Source organism: Pinus tabuliformis, chromosome 7 (genome assembly GCF_031772625.1).
Source record: "Pinus tabuliformis cultivar Carrire ecotype Pingquan chromosome 7, CPIR1, whole genome shotgun sequence".
NCBI classification, from domain to species: domain Eukaryota; kingdom Viridiplantae; phylum Streptophyta; class Pinopsida; order Pinales; family Pinaceae; genus Pinus; species Pinus tabuliformis.
The window spans coordinates 1,553,388,060-1,553,406,794 of record NC_142293.1 but is presented as its reverse complement, the minus strand read 5'-3'; the positions used below and the strand labels follow the sequence as shown (position 1 = coordinate 1,553,406,794).

The 18,735-nt window shown below is 39.0% G+C and overlaps 1 protein-coding gene across 1 annotated transcript; it reads right to left on the bottom strand.

Annotated features, from left to right (window-relative positions):
* Positions 1 to 623: 623 nt before the first annotated feature.
* LOC149253859 (ribonuclease 1-like) lies at positions 624 to 2,519 on the bottom strand. Its single transcript, XM_089454607.1, has 6 exons — positions 2,469 to 2,519; positions 2,275 to 2,376; positions 2,131 to 2,187; positions 1,853 to 2,008; positions 1,558 to 1,753; positions 624 to 1,465 (listed from the first exon to the last, which is right to left on the bottom strand). The coding sequence occupies exons 1-6, from the start codon at positions 2,517 to 2,519 to the stop codon at positions 1,170 to 1,172; spliced, it is 858 nt and encodes a 285-aa protein (XP_089310733.1). The 3' UTR covers positions 624 to 1,169.
* Positions 2,520 to 18,735: the final 16,216 nt, after the last annotated feature.

Below are 18,735 nucleotides of genomic sequence, written 5' to 3'. Positions count from 1 at the left end.
CTAAAGAATGAAGAAAAGGGTTTCAAAAACATTTCTTATGAATCACATCAAAAATTTTGAAATTCAACCCTACGTAATATTTAATTCCAGCATGTTAAAAAACATTTCTTATGAATCTCCAGGGATTTCTGTTCTGCAATCCTGAAGTGTCTCAACTGTCACAAAACCTTAAAGAAAATTTTGAAATCTAATGTCCACGAAACCTAAAACACAGACCACTTTATGCTCAATAGGTAGAAAGCTTGGAACATTTAATCTGCCCCTTCATCTTGAGCTTTGACAAAGGCTTCTTCCTCAACTTTGCGACTAGCAACACTTTCTGTCTCACCATAGACTGGTAAATGGGCTTTAGAATTTCCATCGTTTGTAAGTTGGGCATGGGTAGCATCTCCTTTATGTAACTTGTGGCATTTCTTGGATGGAATATCTCTTTCTTCCTTCATTGAATCATCTTTTCTTTTTCCAAGAACATTGTCTTTGCCAGTCTCCTGCTCCTTTGTCTTTGCCATTCCTAACATGCATATTGAATTTATATTTTTCTTAAATGCTCAAGACAAGAAAGGCCTGAGCAGAAGGTTGGAAAAAATAAAATCAAAAAAATCAAAAACCACTTTAGCCTTGAGTGATTTAAAAAGTATTGGAAGGAAAAAATTGAAAAAATAAAAAACTTCTTTAAACAAGATCAAAATAATCTGGTTTCTCTGCGAAATCCTTTCAGAATTCGAGTCTGGAATTTAACTATACATAAACTATGACCAGTATAGTAAACTATGACCAATACAAACACGATTTTCTGCAATTCCTTGAAGCAAGCTCTGAAGCAGTGCATTATCTCTAAATGTATAAAATATTGCCCTGTTTTGTAAATTTTCGAGCAGCGAGAAAACACACAGAATAAAACCCTAACCTTACTCGGCCTGTCTCCGATCACTTCAGAAAATAGCTCAAATTGGAAGGCTGAAACAACAAACAGGCTGTCAAAACAACCATGTCATACCCTGCCATGGCCTAGACACCTCCTGGACTCTGTTTCCATAATCAGTGCGACGGACCGCTTCTTTGTTCAATTCTTCTCAATGACAGCTTTGAGGAATCAAGGGGTTGACCTGACTGAACAAACCCTTGGCCCTAAAAATTTGACAGATGAAAGAAATGCTCACTGTGGAGAGCTAATGATCCTCTGTTCCATTAGTATTGTTTTCGCTTGTGAAAGCTTCTTGGATCTTGTGATCGTTGTCCCAGAAAGGAGGAAATACAAGCATGGAAGGGCAATTGCTGTGCGGGTAAAAGGGGCATTCGATAACAGTGAAAGCGTCCCATTTATCAACACATACATACAACTGATATAGTTGATGCTCTCCCTCCTCGCTTCTGTTGCATTCGATTCTTGGCAGTTGTCCAGTGCTTTCTCTAATGGCTTCTTTGATATTCCTCAAACTGTATTCTCTTCCATCAGGTTTAATACCTGCAAACAAACTACCAATTACTATTACAAATCTAAATACTGATTTTGTATGAAAGAATTAATTTGGCAGCGGTCTCGTGGTATCTGATCACCTGCTTCTTTAAGCGCCCCGAGAATGTCCATATTTTCTCTCAAGGAAAGAGCCGACTCAAAGTATGAATGCTCATCAAGATTGAGAGAGCAAGTGTCGTGCTTCTCCCATTCGTGCCCCCAGAATTTGTGTCCATCACTGCTAGGACAGCTTAAAGAATCCCAATATTTGTTCAGCTCTTCCTTAAGATCTGAAATCTACAAATTCTCTCACAATACATAAAATCCGGCCATGATCATATAAGTCAAACATTATATTTTATTCCCACGCATGGAAAAGTATAGAGTGAGCGGCACCTTTGAGTAATCGAATTCTCTAGAAGAATCACAGAACTGCGGACATTTCCCGTCGCTATAATTGGGCCAGAGACCATGAATGGAAAAGTCAGAAGCAGGCTTTCCTGTGTGAGGGTAACAGCATCCTCTATGCGTATCACAGTATGAACCAGGCCACTACATTTACAAGCAATTGATTTCCATTAACATACACTACGAGAAAGAATATTGAAGCAGAAATGAATTTGACGTTCATAATCACTTCTTGAAAATGATTAGAAGGTATAATGAATATATACCTGTTGCACGAAATAATAGAAATCCAAGGATCTCGCAATAACACCAGTGAAATAGCACTCAAATATGATGAGCACCAAAATTATACTTCAGACGAAAACCAGGTCGGGCATTTAAATCCCCCTTCAGATCTTCTAATACATCACTATCAAATTCGCATCTGGAAAGGCAGGTAGCCCGCCAGGAGCACGAACTCTGCAGGGCCAGATGTTGGCCTTGGCTGCATCGTATCCCTTCTGGGTAATCACCTGCGGTGAAACGTATGACAGCACACCACACGCGGTGTGGAGAAGGTCCTCCGGTATGAACTTTTCTCACAGCGCACTGAGGCTAAGGTAACCTGAGCGATTTGTGTTGAAAACCCAGCTACTAATTGCTCCCTCTTTTCCATGATGACACTACTACAGTGTGACATAGAGGATGCCAAAGATGTTCTAAGAGCCACAATCTGAGGCCTCCATGATAGCGTAAGCAACATATTTCATCCCAAATCCCACAACTGTTCGAATGCCTTTGTATTCATTGTGCATTGCTCTGAGTATAAGTCACAGCACAATTGACAAGGGGGAACTTGGATCGGGCGATTTAGTGTTTGAGGATTCGCATGGCAAACCGTACGACCATCTTGATCCATCCTAGACGTCCACAGAAACCAAGAAACCCAATTTTGAGCATTCATGTGATACGCACATGGCTTTCAATGCGCTGGCTGAGGGGGGTTGGCCATTACTTTTCCAGGTATAAAATTTTTTGCGCAAAAATTGACTTTTGGGAAAAAAAAAATATAATCATTCTTACAGTCTTCTGGCATTTCTTTCTACCAACTACCACTCTGTTTTTCCTGTTGTGGAGAGAAGGCTTTATTTCAACACCTTGAAAATGATTTTCTAAAAAATACCCTGTATCTTCAATACCTCAAAAATCAATTTTTTTTAATAATAATCTTCCTCAAAAATCAATTTATGGAAAAATACCTTCTTAGAAATTGATTTTTTTAATACCCTTTCTCAGAAATCAAATTCTGGAAATGAGCAATCTTCTCTGTCTCCTCAAAAATCGAATGTTGGAGAAGATTTTCTCATCTGGAGAAATCAAAATACTGGAGATGTACTTATTAACACTGGATGCAACGAAATCACTCATTCATTCACTTCATTTTGAGAAATCGATTCTTGGAAATAGAAATGAAAATTAACCTACATGGCGATCACAATTATACTCAGTCCCATAATCCTCCTAAAAAATCGAAATATGGAAAATAAAAGTCAACCTCCTTTTCCTTAGACTTTCAAGATCATCATCATATTTCTAGGAATAAAAATTTACATTACCTCTCTGTTTTTTTTAGAAATCAAAGTTTTTCTATTTCTTAAAATCAAAATCTGGAGATGAACTCTGAACAATTTTTTCAATTTTACCTTCTCTTCTTCCTCTTTCTGGCACTTCCATATTTCATTTTCTCTGCAAACTTACTAATTACTATTGCCCGTAGCTGCTTTGGATCTCCTATCAGAAATGCATGTGTTACATCTTTAATTTGGAGTGTAATTGTAGATTCAGCCTCTTTGAGTTGGGTCACCTCATCAATAGTCAAATAGTCAAATGGTGCTGCCAATTTCATGTAGTTCTTCCCAAAATATAATACAGTTGAATAAACAACTTTAGCACCTGACAAACATATTTTGAAAATGTTTTTCTTGGGGAGTATTCTTGCACAACGTAATTCCTTTCTTAGGAAATGGATACATATATTTCTCCAACAGCAAAGGCCTTCGTTTAAAAGTTTTCATTTTATTACTAATTACACTCTCTAAATATCTTTGTGCACTTTGATGCCTCTTTACAGATTTCTCCGTCACCAGAAAAACATTCTCTAAGAATTTTATCCTTAAATGCATTTTTATGAATTAGATTTATGAAACACTCAAAAGCTTCATCTCGTCAATCCAAGTCCTGTTTCTCTAAGATTGGTCCTAGATAATCATTCAATAAAATTCCCGCACACTTCAAAAAAAATCTGCAGCTAAGTTTTTCAAGTTTGACAAAAATTTTGATTTGGCACAAATCACTAGTATTTTCCTGTGTCAATTTTTAACCCTTAAATCGAATTTTCCAAATGGTGAAAGAAATTTTGATTTGATACAAATCACTGGCATCAAAAAATTTCAACCCATAAATTGATTTTGACCAGTGGTGGCAGAAAATCTCGATTTGAATCATTTTCTGTCAATTTTTAATGACACATAGATTTCTAGGTCTTAACTTTTACTTCCACTAGAGTTGGTGCGATTCCTTCTTATCTTCGACTGCACAGGAATTTGATAGCTTTCCCCCTCTTATCTGACTCAACGCTGACTTCTTTTTATAACTGATACGTTCCAATTTTTAGGGTTATATTAATAACCATTTAAAAATTTGGGATTTTCGAGCTTCAATCACCATATTTTTCGTGGTTTACAAGTACTTACCAATTTTACGAAGAGTTAATTGTTGACGTGTTGGCGGAATTTTACTCCATGAATTCAACTTGTCAACCTCTGCTTCATTTTCTTCTTGATTTTAATTTTTAATTCCTCATTTGAAAAAAGAAAAAAAAATTATTACAAAACCGATTTTCAAATGGAATTTTGGTTTCATTCTCACCCCATTCCCAATTTTCTTGATTTCTTGTGGCTTCCATAGCTCTTCTATCTGCTTCAAAATCAAGAAATTTGGCTTCTAGAGTTCCTGAGACCCTTCTGTCTGCTCAAAATGAGAAATGCAGAGTGGAATTTCAAATTGGTATCACTTGAAGTTACAGCGTCCTTCAATTATTCCTTATTTCTCCTCAATTGAATTCCAGCTTCCTTCAATTATTACTTATTTCTCCTCAATTGAATTCCTGTACCTAAGACTGACTTATTACTCCATGCTTTGTACTATAGGGTCAAATTTTATAATCTCAGCCTATTATACATCCCTCTCTATAGATTAAAATGGTTTATATCCCCTTTTTCATTCATCATTTTCCAATTATTTATGCACCATAGCTTGTACAGGGTTGTATAAATTTGATGGCACAAACTTTTTTAGGACTTAGAATATTTAATTTCTTAAATAATTATAGATATATGATTTTACAAATAGTTGAATGCACAAGTCTTTATAAGTATAGCCTTTCAAGTCTCTTTAATTTTCTTTGATTTCATAGCTGATGCTTCTCCCTTTGGTAATCAAATTATTGTAGCTTTTTTTCCTTTCAATATAAATCTGTCCTATCCTTAGTGTAATTTATAGCTTACTTTGATTTTGATAGTAACCCCATTTCTCATTGTTTTTGCAGAGAAGATTTTACTTTTCTTCCTTTTCAATCATGTTGACTTGTTTTTGTAGGAAAGGACACCTGCTCTTTGATTTTGAAGGGAGATGAATGGTGAAATGAATGAAAGGAAATGAATGGTTGTATGCAGGGTTTATAGAAGGTGAAAAATATTGCTTGGAGGATCTATGATACAGGGCTTTACCTATTTTTTTACCAAGGCTAGCTAATCTTCTAATTTACGAATTTCTTTCAAAATCAAAAGCATTAAAAGAAAATTTATCTCACAGAACTTGACCAAAAAGTAGCTTCTTTGTTGCCTTTAAAATGAAGTAGCTCTCTTGTTATCTTTGAGATGAAATCTGCTTCACATCCCTTTGATTAAATCTAAACTTCAGGTCCCTCTGTTAATTGCTTCAGGTACTTTTGTAGTCATGTTCAGGTCCCTCAGAAATTGAATAGCTTGAATTTGAAGTAAATTGAAGTAATTTCTTTTCACAGGTCCCTTTTGTAACTCTTTATGAAATGTTGTGGTTGCTTCAGATCCCTTATGCTATTCCTTATGGAGTCTTGCGGCTACTTCAGGTCCCTTCTGGATTTGTTATGAATTCAGGTCCCTTCTGTAATTGTTCATGAAGTTGCGCTTGAAGTTGAAGTAGCTTGTAGTTGAAGTAGAATTTGAAGTAACTTGAAGTTGAATATTTGATAAGAATAAAAGGTTTGAGATGGAAAGGAAATCAAATCACTGATGCTTTTGTTTCCCTCTCCCCCTTGCTTATTCTTAGACTTGTCCTCAAGTCTTCAAATTTATTTTGCAAAGAAGAAAATATTCAGTAAAAACTTGAAAATCATAATCAAATGAAATAGAACCATTTTTTAGAATTCATACTAGCCAAGTAACTTGGTTTTCCAGTATGAGTTGAGGTTTGTACTGTGCCAGAAACCTGGATTTTCACAGCCAAACCTCTTTATTATTTTTTATTATTTTTCTATTATTTTTCTTCTTTTCTTTTCTGGATAGAGGCAGGGTATCATGGTGTTGGAAAGTATGGAAAGCTTATGAAAGTAAGATAGGTTGAATTCATACTCTAGGAGTGTATGGATAGATAGATAATAGGTCTAGACTTCGACATGGATTTTCATGGAGCTTAGCATACTATATGAATGATGAATGAAACAATGAACAATATGGATTATTGTTAACGGGAAAAGTGTCTACTCAGAACGCCCCTATCCCACTAAGGTGTGACAATACCTTAGAAACAAACAGAGAAAACTACTTTCGTATTCTTCTTTATGAACTATAAACGAAGAGGAATAGGATGAACCAACCTGTGTCTTGCGCTAGTCCTTTGATCCAATCTCTCTCCTCTTTGACAGCTTCCAGCTACCTGCTCCCTTACTTTCCCAGCTTCACCAAGTTCCTGCAAGATCACAGAAGAAGAAAACTACACAAAGACATGGATTTATATTCATAAATAGCTTAGGATCAGATTTAAGCTAAACATGCAAATATAACAAAACATCATTGATACACAAGCATGTAGGAGAAACTCAAATAGTTTTATTGATATAACAAGAAGGTCCAGGAGGAGTTACAACCGATGATTCCTGATCCAGCATCAACCCCCAGCAAAGGAATCCCCTCTTCACCTCCAACAAAGCATAAATCACCCAATACTCTGATCTCTATCTCAAAACCAACAACAATTCTCTGCAATGTACAAAATTCCAGCCTCCAACCTCTGGATCTCTGTGATGAGAGATCTATATATAGATATTTGCAGAGGTGTGAGTCAGCTCTGGGTTTTTGATTAGTGCCTTCTCTCTGATAGTTCTTGATGCCACTTGGAGATCTCATTGATCTCTTACTCATCCTTGGGCGATTTTGAGAGGCAAGTGTCCCATGAGAAGTTTCTGGAAGATTCCATGATCATCCACCTCGCAAACTATCTTCGCCACTTGTATTTTCCCGTCCATCGCACCCTCACAGTGTATTTAGGTGCACTGAAACGCACTTCCCGTGTGTACAAAGTGCGCTGCATAGCACCCTGGCCATGGAGCAAGTGCGCTGATCCAGTTTTGACCAATTTTGAGTAGTTTCTGGTGGAGAACTTCTGGGAGAAGCTGTAATTTGTTGACCTTGTTCCTTTAGGAGTTAGAACAACACTTTTAGGGACTTAGGAGCCCTTGGTTTATGGACATTTCATGCTTAGAGCTGTAAGGCACAAAAATGTCTATAACAGTTGCCCCCTAAAGTATGAGGCCGTTTATCGGGTGAAATGCTTTATTAGGAGGATCCGAAGTTCTTTCAATGCTGGGAGGAGACCTGTAATAAGATACAATACAATACATTATCTTCATACTATTTTCATGATCTAGCTGAGGCGGGCATTCCCATGCTCAGCTTTATAAATTCATTTTCATGTACATAGGACAGACAACCGTCTGATGGTAGACTGATGATTCTGATAGAGCCATCATCCTTTTGGTAGGATGATTATTTGTGCTGCAATGTTGTACATTTCAATGTCTTTATTTTCCTGAATATATATCGCAGCCCGGATGGATGAAACTAGATCCGGGGTCTTCAATCTCGTCCGATCTTCACTCGAAGTACAAGTCGATCCATGTGAGAAATGTTTTGGAGTCGAACATGGAAAGACATCGCTTGATTACCAGTCAATGATGTAAACTGTTAACAAGCGCGAGAGGAATCACCGATAATGATAATGACCCTCAAGGTACTGCAGTACAATTCACGTGGTGTGAATAAAGGACTTGGCGTCGAACACCACGCAAAATCTTTCGGTCGAAGGTCATTGATGTATACCTGTCGCTGGAAGTGAGAAACTTGCCATTGAGGCATGCAAGCTTCAAAGTACTGAATGGGGTGTTCCTAGATCAACTTCTTGGATAATGAGCTGATGTCGACAAGAAGCGATCCGTCAAAGGAGGGCCTTAATGAATCCCACATCAATGACACGGAACGGAGCAAATGATTTTGATGGAGGTGAAAACAATCTGATGATATACGGTTCAGGCTGGCGGTCATGAAAGAATGAAGTATAATGTATGGTAGTGGATGGGACACAGGTGACTTCTCTGGATGACTTCTCTTGAACATGTCGGCGACACTTATGTGATGGATTGGTAGCATTTACCCCAAATGTGGATGGTATGGCGTGACCATGGTGATGTGACCGGTGAATGAAACAACCCAACCCGACTCAGGCACGGAGTGGAAGTGTCATGTTCAAGAGCGACTTCCTACCAATAAAGATTCTTTGAGTTTTCTTCCCAATTTTTCCCCAGTCATTGCTGACCAGTACCTCTTTATTTTTGTCAAGCTTGAGGAGGATAACATATGCTTGTTCTATAATTTGCCCTTCGGGCAAACCCATCGCTATGTTTTAACGAGCCTAGCGATAGTGAAACTCGTTCTCGTCTAAAGACAAGTTTGTCGCTATTAATCTTTTTAACGAGTCTAACGACAAAGATAACTCGGTCCTTTTCATTTTTAGAGAGTCTGAAAAGGTACGTAAAGGTAACTCCGAAATTCCTTTTTCGTCATCTAATCCCTTAAGTCCGAAAAAGTATAAAACAATACAGAAGGGATGAATTTTCGATAGTTTTAACGAGCCGAACAAAACAAGCACTCGATCTTTTTGTGCAATAATCCCTCAGGTCCAAAAAGATTAAAATCTAGAAGAGGGATAGCACTTCCGGTCGCTTTAACGAGCTGGAAGGCCAAAACTCGGCAATCTTTTCATATTTTACGAGTCAATTGAAAAGAGCTTAAAGAAGACTCGTCTTTTGAGGAACGAGTGATAAAAAGGGTAGCAGCTGATTCCAGGTAAGGGTTGGAATTTTCCAATCACGGCAGTGTCACAAGGATGGCTAGTGAAATCACTCTTCGCAGCTGTTCCTCAAAATGGGTAAACAATCAAATGGATGTGAATGATCGGCCAATGAAAAGTGGAGGTGACGGTGCAAACACGACCAAGGCTTTAATGGCTGAAATGCTTCATTCACGGTGGTTATTTACCAGGGAATAGTTCATTTTTTAACGAGCTTAAACGCGGGTGGAAACATTTGCTCATGTCTTATGTTTATTTTTTAACGAGCTTGAACTATGTGCTAAAACTGCTCGATGCGGGTTTATTTTTTAACGAGCTTGAACCCTGCAGTAACACTGCTTGTGATAAGTTTGTATGCCCCCAGCAGAATAATGCAAATCGAGGTGCATGCCCCCTAAGCTTCATTGCATTCAACTTGGTGGTTGGAATGAAGGTTTACCTTTGAGATTTGGAAAGGGGATTGTTTCATTTTTTAATGAGGTTGACACAGTAAAAGAACTATCCTCATGACTCCTTGTTTCATTTTTTAATGAGGTTGACATGAGATAAGAACCGTCCTCGGAGTCCAAATCCATTAGATATAGAAGGTTTCATATTCCACTGTGGCCACTTCCGCCAGATTACTCGGAGGCGGTAGGGCAAAAGTACCCATTAAGGCAGGGTCTTTTAGGAGACCTACTCCGATATTTTGAAGCGAATGATTGCTTCCATGGATCATTGGAATGCTTCCAGTAACTTGAGAACCATTGGGGAGGAAGTTTTGCTGATCGACGATTGTAATCCCTCCTTGAAAGGGAAATGCAATCTTTCTGAAATAGGTCGACACAACAGCTGCCATGGCATATATCCATGGTCTTCCTAGTAGGATGTTGTAATCAAGATTCCCATCTATGACTTCAACATCTATTTCTACTGTTTTCCCTCCTAGTTCAACTTTCAAATTATTTAGGATACCATATGGGGTATATGTCCTTCCATCGAATGCTTTTAACGTCGTCGCAGACCGCGACAAGGTTGGATATCCTAAACTTTTCCAGCAACTCATCGACATAATACATGTAGATGCCCCCTCATCAATAATTGTTTGATGAATAGTTTTGTTGAGGGCTTTCACTTGAATAAGGAAAGCTAGTTGAGCTGGTAACTGAGGGTCATATCCTTTATGATTAAAGGCCACAAGATTGGAATCCATTGGGTCAATCCCACCTATTGCTGATAATAAAGCTTGCTCTTGGGAGAGGCAATTTTGCGGTACCTCAAGTGTCGACATAGCGGACGGCGATTGGGCCAGGTCCTCTATTATATTATAATTCTGTGCTATTTTTGCATGAGGATTAAATGTCGATTTGTGCACTACTTCCTTTGGCGACTTTATCATTTGTTCAGGAATGATGGGTGGCACAACTTTGGTCAAAGTTGTTGTCGAACTACTAGGTTGTTCATTAGCCTTGTTATTCGACACCTATGGATTCCCGTAATCTTTATTCCTTGCCAAAGCATCATTTTGCTGCTTTGAGATAGACAACATAAGCACTTGGGATCGAGAAGCATTTTGATTAGCAACCAGTTTGGTTCCCGAGCTTGGAAACGGATCAGTCAACACTACTGAGGTTTTTGAACTCTTAAAGAGTTTCTTAACTTCAGCTTTATGTGGACAATCTCTCGTCCGATGATCCTCATCGCATATATGACACCCTGCAGTGGGTTTCCTTTGCCCAGAAGGGTTTGTAGAAGGCTTTTGAGGAGATGACTCATCCTGCTTCCTTTTTTTCCCTTTCTTTTTCTTCTTGCCCCCTGGTTGCTTCAGTTTTTTGCCCTTGTCAGTCGACACGACATTTACTTCCGAGTCAAGAAGTTCCTCATTTGCATTTTGACTAGAAATCTTACAGGCTTTTTTAGATGTAGCCTTTGTCGATTCCGTGTCTGTCGCGCCAATCACGCCATCGATGGCATGAGAGTCATTGTTTGATTTAGGAGGAGGAGGAAATGAGAATTCCGGTCTAGGGGCGTCAGGTATTTTATCGTAGAGCGTGTCGGACTGAGTGTAAATCAAGTCCAAATATTGCGCACGAGCGATAACTTGCTCTTCTGTGACGACTCCCCCTTTTGCCACATCTTCCGTGATGGAAGGCAGTAATGACTTAATAAACCATTCAGCTAAAAGCTGATCGGGAACATATGTTTTCACCATTCTACGACGACGTCGCCATTCATGTATATGATCAGATATGTGAGTGGTCATCGTTTGTTTGAAGTTGGTAAGAAGTTCGGTTCCCGTTTCGTACCTTATTGGTAACTCAAAATGGGTTAAAAAGGTTGTGGCTAGGGTACTGAAGTTGTCGAATGAAGCTCTAGGCAATTCGATATACCATTTTGCTGCCGGACCAGTTAACGTCCTCTGGAAAAGGCGAAGCCTAATCGAATCATCGTTTAGGGTGTTTGATGAACACCACAGATGAAATGTCATCACATGATTCGACGAGTCTTCACCCAGATTTCCATTAAATTTAGGAATATCTGACGGAAGTTTATGCGGAATCGCTGGCCACCAAGGGGCATAAGCAATTGGATCATTCGTCAACCGGTTTAGATCTGGTAATTATAGAGTTGCTACAAAGGGAAACTGTTGATTCAGGTTAGGTGAAGCATACCCAGGATAAGATGGAATCGCCTGAGCAGCGGGTCTTTGCATACCAGCATAATGTATTTGATGCTGGCAACTTTGACAAGGTTGATGGGCATAACCATTATAATATGGCTGTTGATAACCGCTTTGGAAATGCGATTGCCCATTACTTACAAAGACTTGTTGCTCAGGTCCTTGATATGATTGCTGAAATGGGGGTTGTTGAGTTTGAACCAGCTCTGGTTGTTGGACCATTTGCTGTTGACCAATACTGGATGATTGACCAAGATGAGGAGTCACAGTACTTGTTTGAGCCTGAGTCGCTCCAGATAAGGAGGCACTAACCTGAGGTTGTGATTGAGTCGTTGAGACAAGAGGCTGTTGTATTGCAACCTGAGAAACTTGGGGTTGACATACAACAGGTAGAGCTTGTACTTGCGACGCAGTCACCATAGCAGGTATAGTGGGAATATCCGACACAGGGTGGACTGGTTGCATTGAATATACAACCCTTGGTTGTTGAGGCAGTATTGGTACCCAACCATTGGATGTAATTCCAGTTTGACCTGAACTTTTGTTGAAAACTCCCATATGGTTGTTCTTTGGGAGGGAATAATGAAAAAGCATACTGCCCTCCATATGGTGGCAATCCAGTACTTAAAGGGTAGATTGGCCTTTGAAGACACATTGGTTCAATTTGTTGAGTTTCAACATAAGAAATACCGGATGATAACTCGGATGAATAAATAGGAACTAACCATGTCGTCGAAGCAGTCCCTCATTGGACTCTGGCTTGTTGTTGATAACTTGCCGGGACAGATGGTATACCATTGAACATCGTTGGAGTAGCAGTAGGAGGTTGTGCCACTGCTGTATCAGACGACACAGTCCTGGATGTCGACGGTTGTTCAGACATATCTAGTCTATCCAAAATATTTTCTAGCGATTCTACAAGAACTTGCGATGAAGTGAGACTAACTTCGAAGATCAATGAGGGAAAGGTGATGATTATTCCGTTTAAAATAAATTTTAGATGCTTTGACACAACTTGTTTTTTCAGTTTTTAAGAGTCGAGAAAAAACAAAAGATGACTCTAGTCTCCTTCGATTTTTAATGAGCCTGAAGTGACAAGTGCTCAGATGGACCTTTTCCGTTAAGGAGTCTGAAAAGGAACGAAAGGGACTGCTCTGGAGATCTAGGTAGAGGGAGTACCAAACCAATCGCAAAACTGTAGAATACTTTTTACGGTACGGTAGTCAATCTTCCCGAATGCTGTGTTCGGTGCATTGCGATCAGTAGGGCGGCCGACACGGCTTCCTATGGATAAAAGGTTTTAAGCCTACAGGGGTCTCCCAATATATACTCGACGGTACGTGGGAGCACAAGTCCGTACTGGCACTTATCGTCTCAAAGTGGAGGAATCACCCAACCATCAGTGAGGACAACAGTTACCAGGCTTTACGACGCCGGAATACGTCTCTAGCCTAGACCTCTAAATGTTGTGCGTTAAGTTCCAAAGCGTTGTTAGATTCATTCAATTTATTTTAAGTTGATCTTTCTTAGAAGTTTGCCTTTTGGGATCACCATGAGATGTAGATGTAATTCCTAAAATGCAATCTAAAGATGATAAGCAAACTTTTATCTCTTTTCAGCAATGAAAATCCTAGCTACAAGGGGAAAAGAAAGACACAATCTTTTCTCAAAGAGCAAAGAGCACACTGTAAATGCACTTTTCCTAAATCAAGCCAAGCAGACTATCAATATGCAAATGCACATGTGCATGTATTTGTTTTCACTTTCTTAATATTGATGCCTAAGAAGAAAGTTGATGTACAAATCTGAATTTGCTTTCAAGTGACAAACACAAACAAGCCTTTTTTTTTTCGAAATCAAAAGGTAGAGATGATTACGACACTTTATGATTTTGAAATAAACACTCGTTTCGACACTAGAAAGTGACAAATTCAAACCAAAGGCAAAAGTAAAAGCATAATCGACTATCAACAGCAAATAAACTTTCTCCTAAGATCAAAATCGACACTTACGACAGATCTAAATCAAAGGATGACAGTATGACTATTCTACTTTTTCAATGGAAAACTGTAAATGATGTAACAAACACACAAAGAACATCTACAGTCTTTTTGTACAAAGGAGGCGAAATTAAGGCAAAGAAAAGGGGTTTTTAAACAGATACACACTGATCACAGGCTGCAAAATCAGAGACAGAACTGAAAAAATGAAGCAAAGAACCTCAGCTGCACAGGGCTAGGCTGATACACAGGGCAGGGCCAGGGTGCTATGCAGCGCACCTTGTACACACGGGAAGTGCGTTTCAGTGCACCTAAATACACTGTGAGGGTGCGATGGACGGGAAAAGACAGGTGGCGAAGACAGTTTGCGAGGTGGATGATCATGGAATCTTCCAGAAACTTCTCATGGGACACTTGCCTCTCAAAATCGCCCAAGGATGAGTAAGAGATCAATGAGATCTCCAAGTGGCATCAAGAACTATCAGAGAGAAGGCACTAATCAAAAACCCAGAGCTGACTCACACCTCTGCAAATATCTATATATAGATCTCTCATCCCAGAGATCCAGAGGTTGGAGGCTGGAATTTTGTACATTGCAGAGAATTGCTGTTGGTTTTGAGATAGAGAATAGAGTATTGGGTGATTTATGCTTTGTTGGAGGTGAAGAGGGGATTCCTTTGCTGGGGGGTTGATGCTGGATCAGGAATCATCGGTTGTAACTCCTCCTGGACCTTCTTGTTATATCAATAAAACTATTTGAGTTTCTCCTACATGCTTGTGTATCAATGAGGTTTTGTTATATTTGCATGTTTAGCTTAAATCTGATCCTAAGCTATTTATGAATATAAATCCATGTCTTTGTGTAGTTTTCTTCTTCTGTGATCTTGCAGGAACTTGGTGAAGCTGGGCAAGTAAGGGAGCAGGTAGCTGGAAGCTGTCAAAGAGGAGAGAGATTGGATCAAAGGACTAGCGCAAGACACAGGTTGGTTCATCCTATTCCTCTTCGTTTATAGTTCATAAAGAAGAATACGAAAGTAGTTTTCTCTGTTTGTTTCTAAGGTACTGTCACACCTTAGTGGGATAGGGGCGTTCTGAGTAGACACTTTTCCCGTTAATAAAATGGCGACTCCGCTGGGGACCGTGTCTAGTTAGTTTGTTTGTGTTTCTCTTGTTGTTTGTTTCATAAACACAGAAGTAGCAATCGAACTGCATTTGCCATTATCAAATGCAAAGTAGACATCTTCTACTTCAATCCATTCACTGGATTTGTTTATGGTTTGAACAACTAATTCACAAATGATCTGATTACCCTTTGTGATAGCTCTTAGACCTCCTTTAAATCCACCCTCTGATTGTGCATTACTGATCGCTTTTACTCGGCCAAAAACCATAGATTAAACTGCAAACCTTGACCCAGAACCCGGATAGAATTCTCGTTTCTGCCCCAGCGCAGAATCTGTGAAGAGATTCTGCATTTCAACGCAGTTCCCGAGAGGGCTACCTACGCTGCAATCCAGTTTCTCTGTGTAACAAGTGCGCTGATCCAGTTTTGACCAATTTTGAGTAGTTTCTGGTGGAGAACTTCTGGGAGAAGCTGTAATTTGTTGACCTTGTTCCTTTAGGAGTTAGAACAACACTTTTAGGGACTTAGGAGCCCTTGGTTTATGGACATTTCATGCTTAGAGCTGTAAGGCACAAAAATGTCTATAAAAATTATGAAAGTTTTATTTGGAAATGATGTAGCTTGGAAATGAACTTGTCTTCTTCTTCTATTGATCGGCTTTCTGTCTTTTTCCTTTATCTTGATCCATCTTATAAGATTGTTGGTGTTGTTGGTCAACAACTGAAAGGCAACTTCAAGAGCTTTGAGTTTGTTTGAATAGAATCAATATTAGGTGAATTTTCACTTTTATTTGACTTTAACATTTGTATTTCATCTGAAATATGAACTTAAATATTGACATTGAAAAGTCCTTTGTCCATGGAGTTCAGTCCTTAATTCTTCTTATGACCTACAAAAACATAGCATTTTCCTACAATACAATATTAGATGATGGAGGAAGAGAGGTGTACAGTATCTCTTCATCCAATAAATATGTAAAATAATTACAACAAATTCTTAACAATAAGTCCAAAGATGATATACAAAGAAAAAGAAATGGTGGCCAACCTAGACCTCCTAGCAGTATTTTGTTTACAAAATATTCGTTTTATGTCCAATTAGAGTGATTCCAAATCCAAGTTGAAGTGAATTCATATTTCTACTTCCATTATAAGCAAGTTTTAAAAATGGTTTAAACTGATATGCTAAAAATGATGAAGAGTGCCATATTTGATAGAGTTGCTTGTGAATTTTTAACTAGACCAAGAATCACTATTTAGAGTGTAGCATTTTCGTTAAAGATCGTACAGATGTGATTCAACTTGGAGATTAAAGTAGAATCATTTTTTTCCACCCATTAGAAACAGGGTTTTAAAATGTTTAGGTTTGATATCACAAATTTTTTTATGAACAGACATAAGAGGCGGAGTTTCACAATGCTGATTTTAAGACACGCAGTAACTAAATGTCGTATAACGTTTTCCCCTGGCCTTCAAATGAGATGATTCAAATTGTTTCTTGAAATAGACTTAAATATATATCTCCCTTAGAAACATTTTTTGAAAATAAGATGATTTGGTATGCGAGATATGCCAATGAACAGTCAAGGCCTAAAATTGTCACCATGCAATTTTTCGATGAGCAGTTAGTATTTTGAGGAAAAAATTTTGATATGATGTTGGATTGAGGTGATTTAAATGGATTTGGAAACTATATTCCAAGGGATATCTTACCTATACATATGATCTAGGAGGATCTACAGACACCAGTGCCATGGAAAAGGCTCAAAATTCAAAGTGGAGGAAAGGCGATGAACTTGACATCAAATCGAATTGTTCGTCGCCCTGATTCCAATGGTGTGAACAACACTCCAATATGAGTCCGGATGAAGGAGATATAGGCAGTCAAAGTTGGTCTGACTTTTGATGACTGGGCAGGATTAATGAAGGCATAATTTTAACTTTTCCGGCGGACAGAATCCGGCCAACTCCGGCCAGATTCCAGGCAAAATCATGGCCTCGTTAAAAAGACTCCTTTGGTCCAAAACCGAATTTAAAAAATGCATAGTTTGTTTGTATATAACAAAAAAAATATAAAAAAAAGGTGGCGGTCCACCAACCCCAGCACCCCTTATTCTCACCACATAACAATTGGTGGGGGGGCAGGCCACAACCCCCAGTACCTCCCACAGAACTGTGTAAACAAATCAGGGTGGGTGGCCATGACCCTACCACCCCAAACCACGGAACTCCCAAGAAACCATGGAGCTGTTAGCACAAGTGGTGGGCCGGCCCCTAGGGCACAGGCCCAACCACACCACGTTAAAAGAATACCACCACGAAAAAAAGGGATATGGACCCGTCGGAGAGGAGGTAAGGTGGGTGAGTCACCCAAGGCAGGCCCAACCCAACCTTTTTTTTTAATTAAATAATTTTTTTTATGTCAAAAAGGAGGAAACGAGGTTTGACCACCCGACCTCCTCCGTAATAAATGAAGCCTAAACCAATTCAGCCAACAGTTTCATTGAGAAATCTACCACCTATTTGTCATTTAAACATAGCTCACCAGTGCCCCCAGGAGAGAGGAGGCAGTGCACATAGTTCGAGGCAGAATTTTGCAGGAGGGCCAAATTTTCACTTTGTCAGAATTTGTCAAATTTTATATGGTTTCAGTACTTCTCGATGCCACGAACACAATGGCACTGTTCTTTTCTCAACGAGAGTTCTACATTTTTTGGCCATTTTTCAGTATGGAGGTATAAAACTCCTTTTTTTGTAACTGATGCTTGTACTCTTCTTTCTCATTCCACTTAATGAATGATGGCCTCCCCATAGATCAAGCAGGGCCCAGAGACGTAGTCCAAGTCGGACGAACTCCGTTATCAAGTCTTGTTGTCTTCTTTTATGCTTTATGTGTTTCTCCTCTTCTCCCATGTGCACATTAAGTTTTCTATGTTAAGCTACAATTTATGCATGTAATCCTTTAACACATCTATAAGCAAAAGATTTTGGATATAGTGGTACCAGAGGAGGTCTTTTAGATGTGAATTGCATGTTTGTATGCTAAAAAGACACAATATCTAAAGAGGAAAAGGGAAACTAAATTCTTTCAACGCCGAAGTAGGGTGTGCACATCGAAGGAGAAACATGGCAGATGAAGAGGCTCGTCATGAAGAGGAGCGCAATTTCTGTAAAACCTTCTATACAATGACAGAGAATGTCGGTCAGTTGCTTTCAAGGCTAGAGAAAGTAGAAGAGAGAAAGCTAGAACAGTGCAGGGAAATGGTGGAGGAGAACCCCCTCCTTCTCCTTCCACGAGTGAAAGTTCTTCTTCCTCTCATCACCATCGTCATAGAAATTCAAGGGATGCATCTAGGAAACCTTTCTTTAAATTAGATGTCAAATTTGATCTTCCCATGTTCAATAGTGAAAGTAATGCAGAAAAGCTTAATAACTGGATTAGGCGGTTTGAAATCTACTACATGATTCAGCAGATTGAAGAGGACGAGGCAAAGATTCAGCTGGCCTCTCTTTAGCTGAGTAGCACCGCTCTCGTCTGGTGGGAGAGAAAATTGTGAAGTAGTAAGAGTGTGGGTAATCTTCTTTCCTCATGGCCTAATTTCATTTCTACATTAAAGGAAAAATTATATCGCTTCGGTTATAAGCAAAAAGCCTTGATGGATTGGCAA

Excerpts from the sequence above, each read along its gene's own strand:
- LOC149253859 (XM_089454607.1), bottom strand. The coding sequence starts at position 2,519 with ATGGAAAAGAGGGAGCAATTAGTAGCTGGGTTTTCAACACAAATCGCT. Across the intron at positions 2,377-2,468 it reads TTTCAACACAAATCGCTCAG|GTGATTACCCAGAAGGGATA; the intron begins GTTACCTTAGCC and ends GTTTCACCGCAG. Across the intron at positions 1,754-1,852 it reads GAGAATTCGATTACTCAAAG|ATTTCAGATCTTAAGGAAGA; the intron begins GTGCCGCTCACT and ends GAGAATTTGTAG.